At 36.1% G+C, this 16,523-nt stretch overlaps 1 protein-coding gene across 2 annotated transcripts in view; it reads left to right on the forward strand.

Annotated features, from left to right (window-relative positions):
• Positions 1–2,531, forward strand: part of LOC123525451 (uncharacterized) — a 28,267-nt gene extending 25,736 nt beyond the window's left edge. For both annotated transcript variants that reach the window (XM_053521280.1, XM_045304509.2), the window contains exon 2: positions 16–2,531. In XM_053521280.1, coding sequence (XP_053377255.1) covers positions 16–2,318 — 2,303 coding nt within the window. In that variant the 3' untranslated portion in view covers positions 2,319–2,531. The remainder of the gene's footprint in view (positions 1–15) is intronic.
• The last annotated feature ends 13,992 nt before the right edge of the window (positions 2,532–16,523 follow it).

The following is a 16,523-nucleotide window of genomic DNA, read 5'->3' on the forward strand; positions in this document are numbered from 1 at the left end:
TATTTTCTGTTACAGGTACAGTAATATCAACCAGCCAACCAAATATGTCTGGTAGGAACAAAATGGTTCTCATGACGCCTATGTTTGGTTTCTTTGAAAACACATTGGATAACATGGAAAGAATGAGAGATGAGACATGGAGTGATATAACACTGAAAGTTGGATGCAGATCTCTTTATGCTCATCGGTTAGTGTTAGCAGTACACAGTGGTTACTTTAAAACTTTGTTTCTTAGTAACTTCTCTGATTCCAAATCAAAAGAGATAGATTTGTCTCCTGTTGTTACAGACATAGATATTTTAGAAGTTCTCGTAAAATACATGTATTGTGGGAAAATAGAATGTGAGAAGAAAGATTTCTGGGAAGTGGCAAGACTGGCATCCTATTTGGAAATGAAAGTGTTGATGTCAATGTGCGAGAAATGGATGATTAAACAGGTTACTCTTAATAACTGCGTTGAATATTACGTCTTTGCTAACACCCACGGTTATAGAAAAGCTGAAGATTTAGCATACAAAATAATTGAACCGAGATTTCATGATTATATTGTTTTTCAAGACAGTGCATTAGTATTAAAGCCTAAAGATGTAATTCCTATGCTTGACTCTGGATTTTTCAAGAACTGTGGAAATGCGTCATTTTTAGAATTTCTTGGGAACTGGGTTGCTAAAGGCTGCACTGACCAGCATGTTGAAGTAGCTAAAGAGGTTTTAGAATATCTGGATCAAGAGATTGAATCAGATTTTACTGTTACTGCCCATAAAACTCCAATGAAGTCACTTGAAGAATGTTGCCATAAGTTAGAATCAAAGCTGAGTTACAGAGATACAAAAGATGACAAGGATTTGGCCTATTCATTTCTGAAGGAATTTAAGAGACTAGTGCTTCAGATACAAGAGGCAAAAGAAATCCCAATAGATGATGAGGAAAATGTAGTTTTCACCTTATGTGAAAGGAAGAAGAAACAAATGTTGGTGGGTCCTGGTACTAAGGTTAGATTTACCTCATCAATAGGAACAAAGAAAAAAGTGCGAGATTCAGTGTATGACATATACTTATTCCGTGAACATAGCAATTGTTGGTACCACATTGATACTGTTGAAAGTCATCCTAACTGGTGTTCTAAGAAAACCTTACCATTTCATAGGAAGAACAATGACTGTTTTGTTCTTAATAAGACTCTTGTATTTGTGAGGAAAAATTCAAAACATGCCATGAAGTTTGATTTGGAGAAAAAGGAATGGAGTGAATTTAAATTGCCGTCTGTACAACGTTTTGGTGAAACGTTGAGTGACATTGGAAATGAATTTGCAGTTTGCAATGAAGAATTGTATGTTGTTTTTACAAAGCCAGATGCTGAGCCATTGGATGAAAGGTATTATCATGAAGATAACCCAATTGGTATAAATGGTTGCTTTTTCGAGATATATAAAGTGAATATACAAAATGGATCTTTGTCAAAGATAGCAACAACTGGTCTTTACCCATTACAGTATGACCAGTTTGAATCTGACTTTTTAGGATATGAAGGTATTAGGAGCTCAGCACATGTGCAGGTAAATAAAGCAAGCGGGGACATGTTTGTCCTGGTTTATCTGGATGAATACTTGGGTGATGGGTGTGAGATTTTTGAAAAGTATGTTTCGTTTGTGGTAAACCTTAAAGATGGAAGCACACATTTTTTCTCGACAGAGACGAATGACCAGCTGAAGTACCCATTCCATGACCTGTATATTGTTGAAAAGGAGGACTGCTTCTTAATAATCCATCATTTTGAGAAAGACACTTGTGAGATTATTGCTGAATATAAATTCCTATCGAAAAAAATTGTTTTCAGAGAAGGAGTTTCAAAGCCTAATCCAGAATCTCAAGATCCTTGTGAAGATGAACCACATGAGGGAAAGCTGTATCATGGAGGTGGAAGTGGCCTGTGGTACTTTTATGGAAACTCTGACTACACATGCAACTTGAAATATATTTCAGTTGGAGAAGTAAGTGAAAAAGGAAATGCAAATTTGGATGAAAATGTTGAACAGAATGTTACAGGTGACAAATTTTTTAAAGAAGATGGAACTGAAGATACAAATGCTGAAGTAGATGAAGGCAAAAATACTGAAAGCAGTGTGGATGAAGACAGAAATGCTGACAACAATACAAACAGTGAATTTGGAGAAGAGAGTGATGAAGAAAATAAAACTGAAATAAGAAGAATTGATAAGATTCCACTACCATTCACAAATGTGAAATGTGTTTGCCAAGCAAAAATGGGGAAGGAATTTATTAGTAAACTGGAACCAGTAAAAATGTTTTTATTGTAGAAAGTACTTGTTTTGAGCTTTTGATGGAAGTGCAGTTTGAACTTGGTTTTGAAAAAGGAACATTGAAAAACATTTGCACAAGGTTAAGAGTACATGTAGTAGTATTGAAACACAGTTACAGTATTACCTTGTGGTTTAGAGAAGTAGCCTTGAAATTCAATAAAAGTGTTTGCATGAGGTTAAGAAAAGTACTATAAAAACTCGATTTCAGTATTTGTTGTAGCATTGAAACTTGTTAAAAGTATTACCATTAAGTTTACAGAATTTTCACTGAAACCTGATATTTAAATGGTATTTGTATGAAGTTAAGAGCGCTAGCATTGAAACACAGTTACAGTATTTCCATCTGGTGAGCTTTAAATGTGGTTACCGTATTTTGGTGTGTATAGGTCGCACTTTTTCTACCCATTCTGCTGCCTGAAAAAGTTCCTGCGACCTATACGACAGAACATTGCCAGCAGTTTTTTTTTTTCGGGCCAATTTTCTGACCGTAGCTCTCGCAAAATTACGTGCATCTGTTACGAACCAACAAAATGGATAAAAAATATCAATATCGGCGGCTTTTCAACCAATAGCGGTTACTTTCAATAAAATATATCGTAAATAACCCATACAGACTATTAAAATTACGAATGACTTTAATTCAAAGATGTTTTTGCAGTCTGAATTACGTTTGTTTCTACTTTCGTTTTACTGGACGCCATTGACATGTACTCCGGGTTGGATAAAATCCGGACAGATCCGTCCTCCATTCCAAACATTGTTTATACTAATTCTTAGCGTATTAAAAAACTTGAAAGATAATTTTTTACTTTTGATTTTTAAATAAAAGAAAAAAATCCAAAAAGAGATATTTTATTAATCTTTTTACTCAGAATCAAAAGAACGCGGTTAATTACATGACATGGAAAGGTGTAATAATTGCTGTGCAAACAATTCACACTTAAACTTGCATGATAACAGAATGTAAACGCAAACCGTCTGCTGCCAGTTAGTGTCAAAAAGCCGCTTTTCTTTGATATAATCTGTTACCGATACTACTGTTGGTACGAAATGGTTGGGAACGAAAACAACACTGTCCGATTTCCACCAATCAGGTTCTGATAATAATTCAGTCCGCGGCATCAATATGGCCGCCGCCATAACTTTTTTGCCGGTAAATATTAAATATTGCTGGGGAAAAAATCTGAAATTTAACTGCGACTAATACGTTAGAAGTTAAATTTTCCGACCATTTCCAGAGCAAAAATTAGATGCGGACTATACATTACCGCGACCAATACACACCAAAATACGGTAATCTGATTTCAGTTAAGTAATGAATTTGTGGTTGAAACCTTGCTAAAGGTGCAGAATTCTTTTATGTGAGGAAGTCATTCAAGTCATACAGCTGGCCTGTGGAAGGTCGTTGGTTCTACCTAGGTGCCATTTCAAGCATTAGATTCTGGTATTCCTCTACCATAAAAAGCTAGAGAAACACCGTATGACCTATAATTTTGTTGGTTTGGCATTAAAACTCAAGAAAGAATACATTAGTTCAGATTTTAAAATACTTTGAAGAGATGTAATTTCAAAATTTTGCAAATATCAGTAAAATATAGATTTCAAACGGAGATCTAGCGCTATGTAATTGGTCTATTACATGCAACAGAATACCAGTGTAAGAAAAGTGAAAGATTTCATAAAATGTTTGCTAAATGTGATCAATTACTTTAAGGAAGTACTTGGCATTGAAACATTATTACAATATTTCCTTAAATTTTGGGAGAAGTAGCATTGAAACACAGTTAAAGTATTGGCATTGTATTATGGAGATGTAGCATTTAAATATAATTTGGTTTAGAGTAGTAACATGGAAATGTAATTGCAGTATTTTCATGGAGTTCAGAGCAGTAACATTGAAATACAATTACAGAATTTTCATTGGGTTTAGAGTAGTAACATTGAAATATATTTTTAGCTCACCTGAGCCAAAGGCTCATGGTGAGCTTTTGTGACCGCTCGATGTCTGTCGTCCATCCGTCAACATTTTCTAAAAAAATCCTCTTGAAAACCACTGGGCAGAATTACACCAAACTATAGGAAAAAACTTTAAGAATCTTCTTGCCTGAATCTGCAGGGCTTAGACTTTTGATATTTGGTATGTTGCATTGCCTTGTGGTCCTCTACCAAAATTGTTCAAATTCTGCCCCTGGGGTGAAAAGAGGCCCTGCCCTGGGTGTCCCAAAATTAACATAGATTTATATAGGGGGAAAAAAATCTCCTTGTCTGAAAGTTCAAGGCCTAAGCCTTTGATATTTGGTACCAAAATTGTTCAAATTATAACACTATAGGGTGAAAAGAGGCCCTGCCACGGTGGGTCTAAAGTTTTACATAGACTTACAACATGTATATAGGAAAAAACTTTAAAAATCTTCTTGCCTGAAACTGCAAGGCTTAGGCTTTTGATATAAATTTTGGTATGTTGCATTGCCTAGTAGGGCTGTCATTGATAGAAGCGATATCGATGTATCAACGATATTTTTTGGTCGATCGATTATCAATTCCCATTTTTAAAAATCGATATTTTACAAATAGAAAAAAAAAAACGTCCAGATAAACACTCAGACCTTTTGAAACAACTTTCTGCCTGCAAAAATTTGCCCTAAGTAACGGAAGTTGTCAAAAAAGTAATGTCTAAACTTGTGCTGTAGCAGTCGTTTCCCACTAGTCAGCACTACCTGTATGGGGAATAGTAGAAATACATAAATACAAATACAATGTAATCAAACAGTAATATGAAAAGCAGGCAATATAAGTAGAAATAAATTAACAAGAAGGTATATAGCATGCACATGAACAAATAGGTTGTTAATCTAAGTTAATAATCAGTATATCGATGTATCGTTGATATTTGTCTTCCGATATATTGGTATCGCCGATATGCCTAAGACCCAATCAATGACAGCCCTATTGCCTAGTGGATCTCTAACAAGATTGTTCAAATTATGCCCCTTGGGGTGAAAAGAGGCTCTGCCCTGGGTTCACTTGTTATATGAGTTATATGGGAATAAATACTTCAGAAATTATCAGATCATATTTCCTAGACTGTTTAATTATAATTACCTGATGACCCTAAGCAATTAGGGGTGACTTGACTGTGACCTTGACCTACTGACCTACTTTCTTGTTTTTTAAGATACAGCCTTGAAATTTGGATGACATGTACAGTTTTGCACACCGATTTTAAAACTGACTTTCAGTGACCATGAATGTGACTACTTTCTAATATTTTAGCATCAGTTTGCCATTTTAAACATGTGGCTCATATTACTCAGGTGAGCGATTCAGGGTCATCATGACCCTCTTGTACAGTATTTTCATGGGGTTTGGAGTAGTAGCATTGAAATACAATTACAGTATTTCCATCGGGTTTAGAGTAGTAACGTTGAAATATATTTTACATTATTTTCATGGAGTTTAGAGTAGTAGCATTGAAATACAATTGCAGAATTCTAATGGGGTTTAGAGTAGTACATGTAGCTTTGATATACAATTACAGAATTTTCATAGGGTTTAGAGTAGTAGCTTTGATATACGATTACAGAATTTTCATCAGGTTTAGAGTAGTAGCATTAAAATGCAATTACTGCTTTTTCGTCAAGTTTAGAATAGTAGCATTGAAATGCAATTACAGTATTTTCATCAGGTTTAGAGTGGTAGCATTGAAACGCAATTACAGTATTTTCATCAGGTTTAGAGTGGTAGCATTGAAACGCACTTACAGTATTTTCATCAGGTTTAGAGTGGTAGCATTGAAACACAATTACAGTATTTTCATCAGGTTTAGAATAGTAGCATTGAAACACAATTACAGTATTTTCATCAGGTTTAGAATAGTAGCATTGAAACACAATAACAGTATTTTCATCAGGTTTAGAATAGTAGCATTGAAACACAATTACAGTATTTTCATCAGGTTTAGAATAGTAGCATTGAAACACAATTACAGTATTTTCATCAGGTTTAGAATAGTAGCATTGAAACACAATAACAGTATTTACTTGAGATTCATAATTGTACATAATTACAGTATGTCATGAAGTTTAAAGAAGTAGAATTTAAATATAGTTACAGTATTTCTTAAGTTTAGTAAAGTGGCACTGAAACACAATTACAGTATTTGCTCACATTAGTAACATCGAAACACACAGTATTTCCAGGGAGATTAGAGAGATAGCGTTCAAATAAAATTGCAGTTTTCTTCATGAAGTTAGAGAAAAAAACACTGAATCACAATTACAGTATTTTCTTGAAATTAAGAGAATATATGGGAACGTTGGAGTATAATTTCATATTTTGCACTAAGTGTGAATTGCTCAAAGGTTAGAGAATTTGCACTGAAACAGAGTTACAGTTTGTTCAAAGTTTTTGTTGTTATACATTTTTAGCTCACCTGAGCATTGCTCAGGTGAGTTATTGTGATCGCTTTATGTCCGTTGTCTGTCAGCATTTAGCTTGTGTATGTGATAGAGGCTGTATTTTTCAATTGATCTTCATGGATTTTGGTCAGAATGATTGCCTTGATGAAATCTAGGTCAGGTTCGAATATGGGTATTCTGGGTTCAAAAACTAGGTCACTAGGTAAAATCAAAGAAAAACCTTTTGTATGCAATAGGGACTGCATTTTATACCGGATCTTCATGAACTTTGATCAGAATGTTTGTTCGGATGAAATCTAGGTCAAGTTCCAACATAGGTCATCTGGGTTCAAAAACTAGGTCACCCAGTCAAATCAAAGAAAAACCTTGTATATGCAATAGGGGCTGCATTCTACACTGTATATTCATAAAATTTAGTCAGAATGGTTGCCTTGATGAAATCTAGGTCAAGTTCGAATATGGGTAATCTGGGGTCAAAAACTAGGTCACACGGTCAAAGCAAAGTAAAACCGTGTGTATGCAATAGGGGCTGCATTTTACACTGGATATTCATGATATTTGATCAGAATGTTTGTCTTGATGAAATCTAGGTTGAGTTCGAATATGGGTAATTTGGAGTCAAAAACTAGGTCGCTAGGTTAAAATCAAAGAAAAACCTTATGTTTGCAATAGGGACTGCATTTTACAAGTGATCTTCATGAAATTTGATCACATTATTTGCCTGGATGAAATCTAGGTCAAGTTCGAATATGGGTCATCTGGTTCAAAAACTAGGTTACCAGGTCAAATCAAAGAAAAACCTTGTGTATGCAATAGGGGCTGCATTTTATACCGGATCTTCATGAACTTTGATCAGAATGTTTTGTTTGGATGAAATCTAGGTCAAGTTCGAATATGGGTCATCTGGAGTAAAAAAACTAGGTCACCCGGTCAAATCGAAGAAAAACCTTGTGTATGCAATAGGGGCTGCATTTTTCAGTGGATCTTCATGAAATTTGATCAGAATGTTTGTCTTGATGAAAGCTAGGTCTAGAGATAGGCCCTAAAATTTTCAATGATAATATTACATTAAATAAAGTCTAGAAAGTAATTTCCAAGTCCTTGAAATAACCAAAAATGATTTCACAAATGTGGAGTTTATGATAGTTTTGTTATTATCAATAACAGAAGTTTTAATTTTTGTGCCCCCCCCCCATGAGTGGTGGGGGCATATAGATTTGCTCTTGTCCGTGCGTCCGTCCGTCTGTCCGTGCGTCCGTCCGAAGTTCGTGACGCGCCTAGCTCGAAAAGTATTTGATATAAATTGATGAAACCTTGCGTGAGTCTTTATCATGATATGAACTTGCGCACCTCCTATTTTTCGTCTGGCTCCACCCCCTATTTTCAGAGTTATGTCCCCTGAAATAGTCAAAAATGCACATTTTGACCTTGTGACACGCCTAGCTCAAAAAGTATTTGATATAGATTCATGAAACCTTGCATGAGTCTTAATCATGATATGAACTTGCGCACCTCCTATTTTTCATCTGGCTCCGCCCTCTATTTTCAGAGTTATGGCCCCTGAAATAGTCAAAAATGCACATTTTCACCTTATGACATGCCTAGCTCAAAAAGTATTTGATATAGATTCATGAAACCTTGCATGAGTCTTAATCATGATATGAACTTGCGCACCTCCTATTTTTCATGTGGCTTCAACCCCTATTTTCAGAGTTATGGCCCCTGAAATAGTCAAAAATACACATTTTCACCTTGTGACATGCCTAGCTCAGAAAGTATTTGATATAGATTCATGAAACCTTGCATGAGTCTTAATCATGATATGAACATGCGCACCTCCTATTTTTCATTTGGGTCTGCCCCCAATTTCAGAGTTATGGCCCCTGAAGTAGTCAAAAATGCACATTTTCACCTTCTGACATGCCTAGCTCAAAAAGTATTTGATATAGATTCATGAAACCTTGCATGAGTCTTAATCATGATATGAACTTGTGCACCTCCTATTTTTCATTTGGGTCCGCCCCCTATTTTTAGAGTTATGGCCCCTGAAATAGTCAAAAATGTACATTTTCACCTTGTGACACACCTAGCTCAAAAAGTATTTAATATAAATGGTTGAAAACTCGCATAAGTCTTTATCATGATATAAACTTGCACACCTCCTAATTTTTTGTCTGGCTTCACCCCTTATTTTTAAAGTTATGGCCCCTGAAATAGTAAAAAAATGCACTTTTTCACCTAATTATATATCTAGCTCAAAAAATATTTGATGTAAATTCAGGAAACCTTGCTGGAGTCTTTATCGTGATGTGACCTTGCACACTTGGCATTCTTCTTGAGAACCTTAGCTCTTATTACTGAGTTATGGCCCTTGAAATAGCCAAAATAGTGGATTTTTTGTTTGTGATGCTCACAGCTCAAAAAGTATAGCGCCTAGAATAATGAATCCTTTTCATAAAATGTTTGTTGAGGCTATACCCCATTAAGACTGCAAACATTTGAATTATTGCCACTTATTTGTGACAAATGTACCAGTGGGGGGCACACCCTGTGTCCTACAGACACATTCTAGTTAATTTAAAGTTGTGATCCACAAAGAATGACAACTCTTGCCTTAGGCTAGTACTTATAAGTAGAGATCTATTAGTTTACTTCCCTTGCAATTACACACTTGAGTGGAAAATGAAAACTGTTTTAAACACAATATCATACTTTTTTGCACAACAAAATCATTAAGGATTTATTCATTTGTGTTTGATTTACCCCTCAAAACATGGTTCCTATGATTCTGTCAACTTACATATGGTAAAAAATTAACTTTTAACAAGCCAATAATAAAACGAAGTACCAGTAGGTAAATAATAGTGCAGATAATACAGTTTTGCTTGTATCAAAATGTCACGATAGATCCACTTTTTGTAATACAGAACACCTGGTAGGATTAGTAAAGGTGCAATTATATTGATCTCTATTTCCTATGCCTACTAGGTCGAGTTCAAATATGGATCATGTTAGGTCAAAAACTAGGTCACCTCAGTGGTCAAATCAAAGAAATACCTTGCCTATGCAAAAGGGGTCACATTTTAAGCAGGATATTCATTAAATTAGATCAAAATGTTTCTTTTGATGCAATCTAGGGCAGGTTCAAATATGGGTCATCTTGGGTCAAAAACTTGGTCACCGGGTCAAATCAAAGAATTACCTTGTGTAAGCGTTAGGGGCTGCACTTTAGACTGGATATTCTTGAAATTTGATCCTGCGGATTGTTTTGATAAAATCAAGGTCGGGTTCAAATATGGGTCATCTTGGGTAAAAAAAAATAGGTCAACCGGTCAAATCAAAGAAGTACCTTGTTCTAGCTGTTCTCAGGGGAGCGACCTAGGACCATTTGGTCCTCTTGTTTTAAATATGGTAGTAGCATTGTTTTTAGCTCGACTATTCTATTCGAAGAATAGTCTAGCTATTCTACTCACCCTGGCGTCTTTGGGGTTATAAATCTAGTTGATAGCATCAAGTCTCATAACTCTGACCTGCATTTTGGCCAAATTATGCCCCCTTTTGGACTTAGAAAATCCTGGTTAAAGTTTTGCGTGCAGGTACATACAGCTATTACTAAAAGGCATATAGATTTGAAACTTATTTTTTCTTTTTCTAGATCAATTACCAACCTCACTGGGTCAAGTCCCATAACTCTGACATGTATTTTGGGCAAATTATGCCCGCTTTTGGACTTAGAAAATCCAGGTTCAAGTTTTACATGCAAGTTACTATCTCCAAAACTAATGCAGATATTGAATTGAAACTTCACACATGTCTTCGGGGTTGTAAAACTAGCTGATAGCATCAAGTCCCATAACTCTGACATGCATTTTGGCCAAATTATGCCCCCTTTTGGACTTAGAAAATCTTGGTTAAAGTTTTGCATGCAAGTACATACAGCTATTACTTAAAGCCATATATATTTGAAACTTATTTATTTTTCTAGATCAATTACCAACCTCACTGGGTCAAGTCCCATAACTCTGACATGTATTTTGGGCAAATTATGCCCCTTTTTAGACTTAGAAAATTCTGGTTAAAGTTTTGTGTGCAATTAAGTTACTATTTGCAGAACAAATGCAGTTATTAAATTGAAACTTCACATGTGCCTTTGGGGTTATAGAACTAGTTGATTGCACCAGGTCCCATAACTCTGACATGCATTTTGGTCAAATTATGTCCCCTTTTGAACATAAAACTTCTTGTTAAAAGTTTTGCATGCAAGTTACTATCTTCAAAACTAATGCAGATACTGGAATGAAACTCTAAAGCTATTTTAACATTTAGGGTAACATTTTCCTGCTTCTGGGACAGTTCGAATAGTCAAGCATTGGCTGTCTTACGGACAGCTCTTGTTGATTTGTACAGTACAAGACTTTCGAGATTTGCATAATATAATGTGTCGTAATACCAGTAAATCACTTTTTTCCACAATCCAAGATTTGACTGACCTAAACTAGAATAATATTTAAAGGTTAATATCTTTGTTAACTTCACTTGATACATTTATATTATGCAAATACTTTACCTTTTCCCACATATCTCTTTAAAGTGATGTATTTGCAAATAAAATTTTATCTAAAGTTGTATTTTGGCCTTGTTGAAAATCAGTCTAAATATCACTTACCTTGCTTACTGTTGTTGTTAAGAACATGATATAATCTTGTTCAATAAGAGTATTCATGTTAGGTCAATATAGATTAGATGGGTGACCTGATAGTTTAGTTATAACACCCTTGATTGTGGAGGTCTTGATTCGAAAACCTGCCAGGGGCACTGGAAGTTTTTTAATTTACATACAACTAAAAGGCCAGTACTGGTTCTTCCAAGGAAAGATGGGTGCTTTACACAAAGTATGTTAAAGAACCGACTCGGTGTCAATTAGCAGTGTTAGGGTATCTCACTTGGATCCCTTGTATTTGAACCTGGTTCTACAACATGCATGCACTGGTCAGATAGCAGTTTTAACATACATGCACTGGTCAGATAGCAGTTTTAACATGCATGCACTGGTCAGATAGCAGTTTTAACATACATGCACTGGTCAGATAGCAGTTTTAACATACATGCACTGGTCAGATAGCAGTTTTAACATGCATGCACTGGTCAGATAGCAGTTTTAACACGCATGCACTGGTCAGATAGCAGTTTTAACATACATGCTCTGGTCAGATAGCAGCTAATTAAGACCATAACGTGTCCCAGTCATGTTTGTAAAAGAAGTAGAAATAGTAACAAGAAGGCCATGCCGGCCTATAGATCTCCCATCTCGGCTTCACAGCTGACTTTTCTCATAATGATCTTGTAATAAGAAAAGGTTTCAAACTATCAAGAAAATATTGTGTAGTTTCAAGGAAATGTAAATGACCCCAACAGTGATGGGAGTGGGGGGGGGGGGTGCAATAAGTCAAAGGTCAAGGTCACATTGACCTGAACATTGGTTTTGAATCAATAACTTGAGGACACAGACCCTTCAAACTTCACAAGCTCATTGGTCTTGTTCAGTAGATGACTACTATAAACAATTTTGCAGTCAAAGTCACAGTGGTATGAGCTTACAAAAGAATTTCCAGTCAATAACTTAAAAACACTGACCTGCAATCTTCAAACAACCTAATTATGGTAAATGGGCTAGGGAACTGATGATACCTATGGTTTTTAAAGGTCTAGGCTACAGGGGTCTGAACTTTGAATGATGTATGATATAGACCCTTCAGATTGTATAGGACAATTGGCCTGGGTCAGTAGATGACCCCTATTAAGTTTAGGATTGATGGTCAAGGTCACAGGGGTTTGAACATTTCTCATAATTATGTCTCCCACCACACAGTGGGGTGGGGGACATATTGATTTACTCCAGTCTGTGTGTCTGTCACAAAGCTTGTCCGCACTTTAAGTCAAACATTTCTCATCCGATCTTCACCAAACTTGAACAAAATATGTGTGTCAATAAGTGCTCGGTCAAGTTCGATAATGAGCCAAATCGGATAAGGCACTTTGGAATTATAGCCCTTGAATTACCAAAAAACGCTCTGATTTCTTGTGCATTTTTGACCTCAAAAGGAACCCTATACTACTTTTAAAAGTGCATGCGCATGTGCTCTAAGTAAACAGTATATAAAGACTAACTTACTATTTAGATGAACAGACAATTGTGGGAGACATGCGCTTTTCTCAAAAGCATCTCTAGTTAAGAGATAATTTTCTCATAAATACAAAATCTTATGATATGATCTTTTCTCTGTCTTATGAGATGATTTCTTCTCATTTCTTCACTTAATGTACATTCATCAGACTTGGTCTGTAGCATCATTGTAAGGTCCTCTTAAATTTGTTCAGATTTGGGCACTTGGCCCCTTTCAAGTTTTCCATATAGCCACATAGAGGAGCTGTTGCAGGACAGCAACTCTCTACTATTCAACAGCCTTATCACAAAAGTAAGCTATTAAATTATCACAGAAGTCAAACAAGAGGGCTGTGTTGGCCCTAGCTAGCCCACCTGAGATTCAGGGCTTTAACAGGCTAGATAGAGAGCATCTTTGAAAGAGAATCATGATATTCTCCAGGTGTCGAAAGTTCCTGAGGCAGTAGAAGTTAATTTATTCAGCAACCATTCTGACTAAATTTTATGAATATCCAGTGTAAAATGCAGCCCCTATTGCATACACATGGTCTTTCTTTGATTTGACCAGGTGATATAGTTTTTGACCCCAGATGACCCATATTTAAATTTGACCTAGATTTCATCCAGGCAAACATTCTGATCAAATTTCATGAAGATGAGGTGTAAAATGCAGTCCCTATTGTATACACAAGGTTTTTCTTTGATTTGACCTAGTGACCTAGTTTTTGACCCAATATTCGAACTTGACCTAGATGTCATCGAGGCAATCATTCTGACCAAATTTCATGAAGTTTTACTGTATAATATTTCCTGTTAGAGAAGAAAACTACTGGTATTTCTTGCCTACCTTGTGACGAAAGTATACATTTGTCCGAGCACGTGCCAGGAATAAATATTCCTGTCTTTACCTAGGGTAAAACTTTGTCTAAAATAGCGTGCACTTAGGTGACATCACACAGTACTGACAAGGTGAGCTAATAAAACTATGCACTGGCCTTCAGCAAATAATTCAAAAAGAGGTGTTTGTAAAACATGTACACCTGCCTCACCAACACGATTGCCTGTCCCATTTTCAGTCTCCAGGTCACTATGAATTTGACCTACCGACCCCAACACAAAACGGGCAATGTACTAACCACAGGCAGTCTGATAAAGTCAAATAACTGTAGGCAAAAGCATTCTTTACCTACTGACTGGGGTAACTATATTCTCTCTCTTGAGGTCACTGTAACCTTGACCTGTGATGCAGAGACCCCAAAAACAGTAGAGGACATACTGGACTTTGGTAATCACCCTATGAAGTTTGAAGACCGCAGGACAATGTTCTTTAGTTAATAAGGGTTTTCAGGCTTTAGGAAACTTTGACCTTGAGCCTTGACCTTCTGACCCATAAAATATAGGGGTCTTCTACTTACCACAGGCGATCATCCTGTGAAATTTACCTATTGTGATGACCAGCATTCTCTAGTAAATTATCTGAAACCAAATGGTATACTGACTGGCATAATGACGGACCGAATATGAGCAAAATACACACCTTCTTTAAAGTGAGACATAACAGTAGATATTGCCGTTTATATGACTGAAAAAGACGTTAAACCCGAACACACACATACATAACAATTGGAAATTTAATAAGTAATCAACATTGCCAATATTAATTTATTTGTAAAGAATGCATTCATCCATAGTTATCATGCTAAATATCAAATGACACGTTGATCTGGCGAATTCTTTTATAAGCCACCTTGGTCAATGTACATGTTAACAAGGCCCTCAGTTCAAGACAATTTTTGTGTGTTGTACTACTTGCCTACAACACAGAATTTTCAAAAGGCTTTCATACAGGATATTTTTTAAAGGTAAGAACACAGATATTTCACTTCTATGTACTTTAGTTCCTCTTTGGTTTTAGTACAAAACTAATTTAATAAGCGAATAGCATGTTGAATATTTTCATAGTAAAAACAAGCTCATTTTGCCCACTTAAACACCACTGATACCTTTGATATAAGGTCTGTTTTTTTCCTTTTCAAAGTTACATAAGCTGTATAAAACTCTAAATTATTTTATTAAAACAGATAGCAATATACAATATACATCTACCGGTATATTAGACAGAATTCATTTGATTACCACTTCGTAAAAGAGCTATTTGTAAAATGTAAGTTCCCCAAGATGGCCTGTCTGAGGCAACTGGCAATGAAATTTTGTATGCTGTAACCTTGAAAATTGAACTTTTGACCCCATATACAAGAGGGGTCATTAATGTTTGTTTTGGCCCCATGTGGTTCTGGGACGATCTGTGTATGAAAAGAATTGGAACCACTGCCTTACCCTTGCATGATCGTAAGAGGTGACTAATAGGGTCTTAACACTTGGTTTTGCAGTAACTCTGTGATTCCAGCAGGTATGCAAAGTTTGATTCCATACCTCATGTTTTTATTTCGATGTAAATGAGATGTGGAACCAAAATTTGTAGTCCTGTTTGGTGCCATATAACCTATACTGTGTTGGTGCGTCGTAAAACCCAAATAAATAAATAAATTGTTTGTTTTGGGTTTAACACCGTTTTTCAACAGTATTTCAGTCATGTAACGGCAGGCAGTTAACCTAACCAGTGTTCCTGGATTCTGTACCAGTACAAACCTGTTCTCAGCAAGTAAAAGCCAACTTCCCCACATGAATTATCAGAGGTGGAGGACGAATGATTTCAGACACAATGTCTTTTATCAAATCGTCATGGAGAACATACGCCCCGCCTGGGGATCGAACTCATGACTCCGCGATCCATAGACCAATGCTCTCCCTACTGAGCTAAGCAGGCAGGCTTATGATCATAAGTAAATATAATGAAGTTTGACAATTGTAGTCCAAAGCATTCTTCAGTTAATGACCGGAAATATTTTTCAGTCTCAAGGTCAACTTGACCTTCTGACCACAAAACTATATGGACCATAGGCATCATACATTTTGAGTTTTGCATTCCTAGGCAAAAGAATTCTGCAGTTATTGATTGGAAACTATTTTCAGTCTGAAGGTCTCTGTGACCTTGACCTTCTTATCACTTAGGATGGATGCCTGTTGTCAGTACATGACCTATCTGTCTGCCAAGTCAATGTCACCAAAACCTTTGACCCCTTAAACAATAGGGGTTATCTAATGAATACAGACAATCGGCCTATGAGTTTGATAACTGCAGGCCCAAGTGTTCTATAGTTACTGAGCTGAAACAGTTTTCAGTCTCAAAATCACTGTGAACTTGACCTACTGACCCACATAACAATAGTTCATCTACTGACCACAGACAATTATTTAAGAAGTTTCGCAATTGTAGTGTTCTTCACTATCTGACCGAATACCATTTTCAATCTGAAGGTCACTGTGACTTTGATCTTTGACCTACTGACCCTTGAAACAAAAGGGGACAATCATCCTATGAAGTTTGATGCCTATAAGTTAAAGTATTCTTTAGTTATTGAGCTGATATCTTTTTTCTTATGAAAGTCACTTCAACATTGACCTTTGACCTACTGACCCCCCAAAAATACAATAATCAAAACAATGTAGCACCTGTTCTTCAAAGGGAGGTAGGGGGAGCATAAAAAACAAGTATTAATG

The sequence above is a fragment of the Mercenaria mercenaria genome, chromosome 1 (assembly GCF_021730395.1).
Source record: "Mercenaria mercenaria strain notata chromosome 1, MADL_Memer_1, whole genome shotgun sequence".
NCBI lineage: Eukaryota > Metazoa > Mollusca > Bivalvia > Venerida > Veneridae > Mercenaria > Mercenaria mercenaria.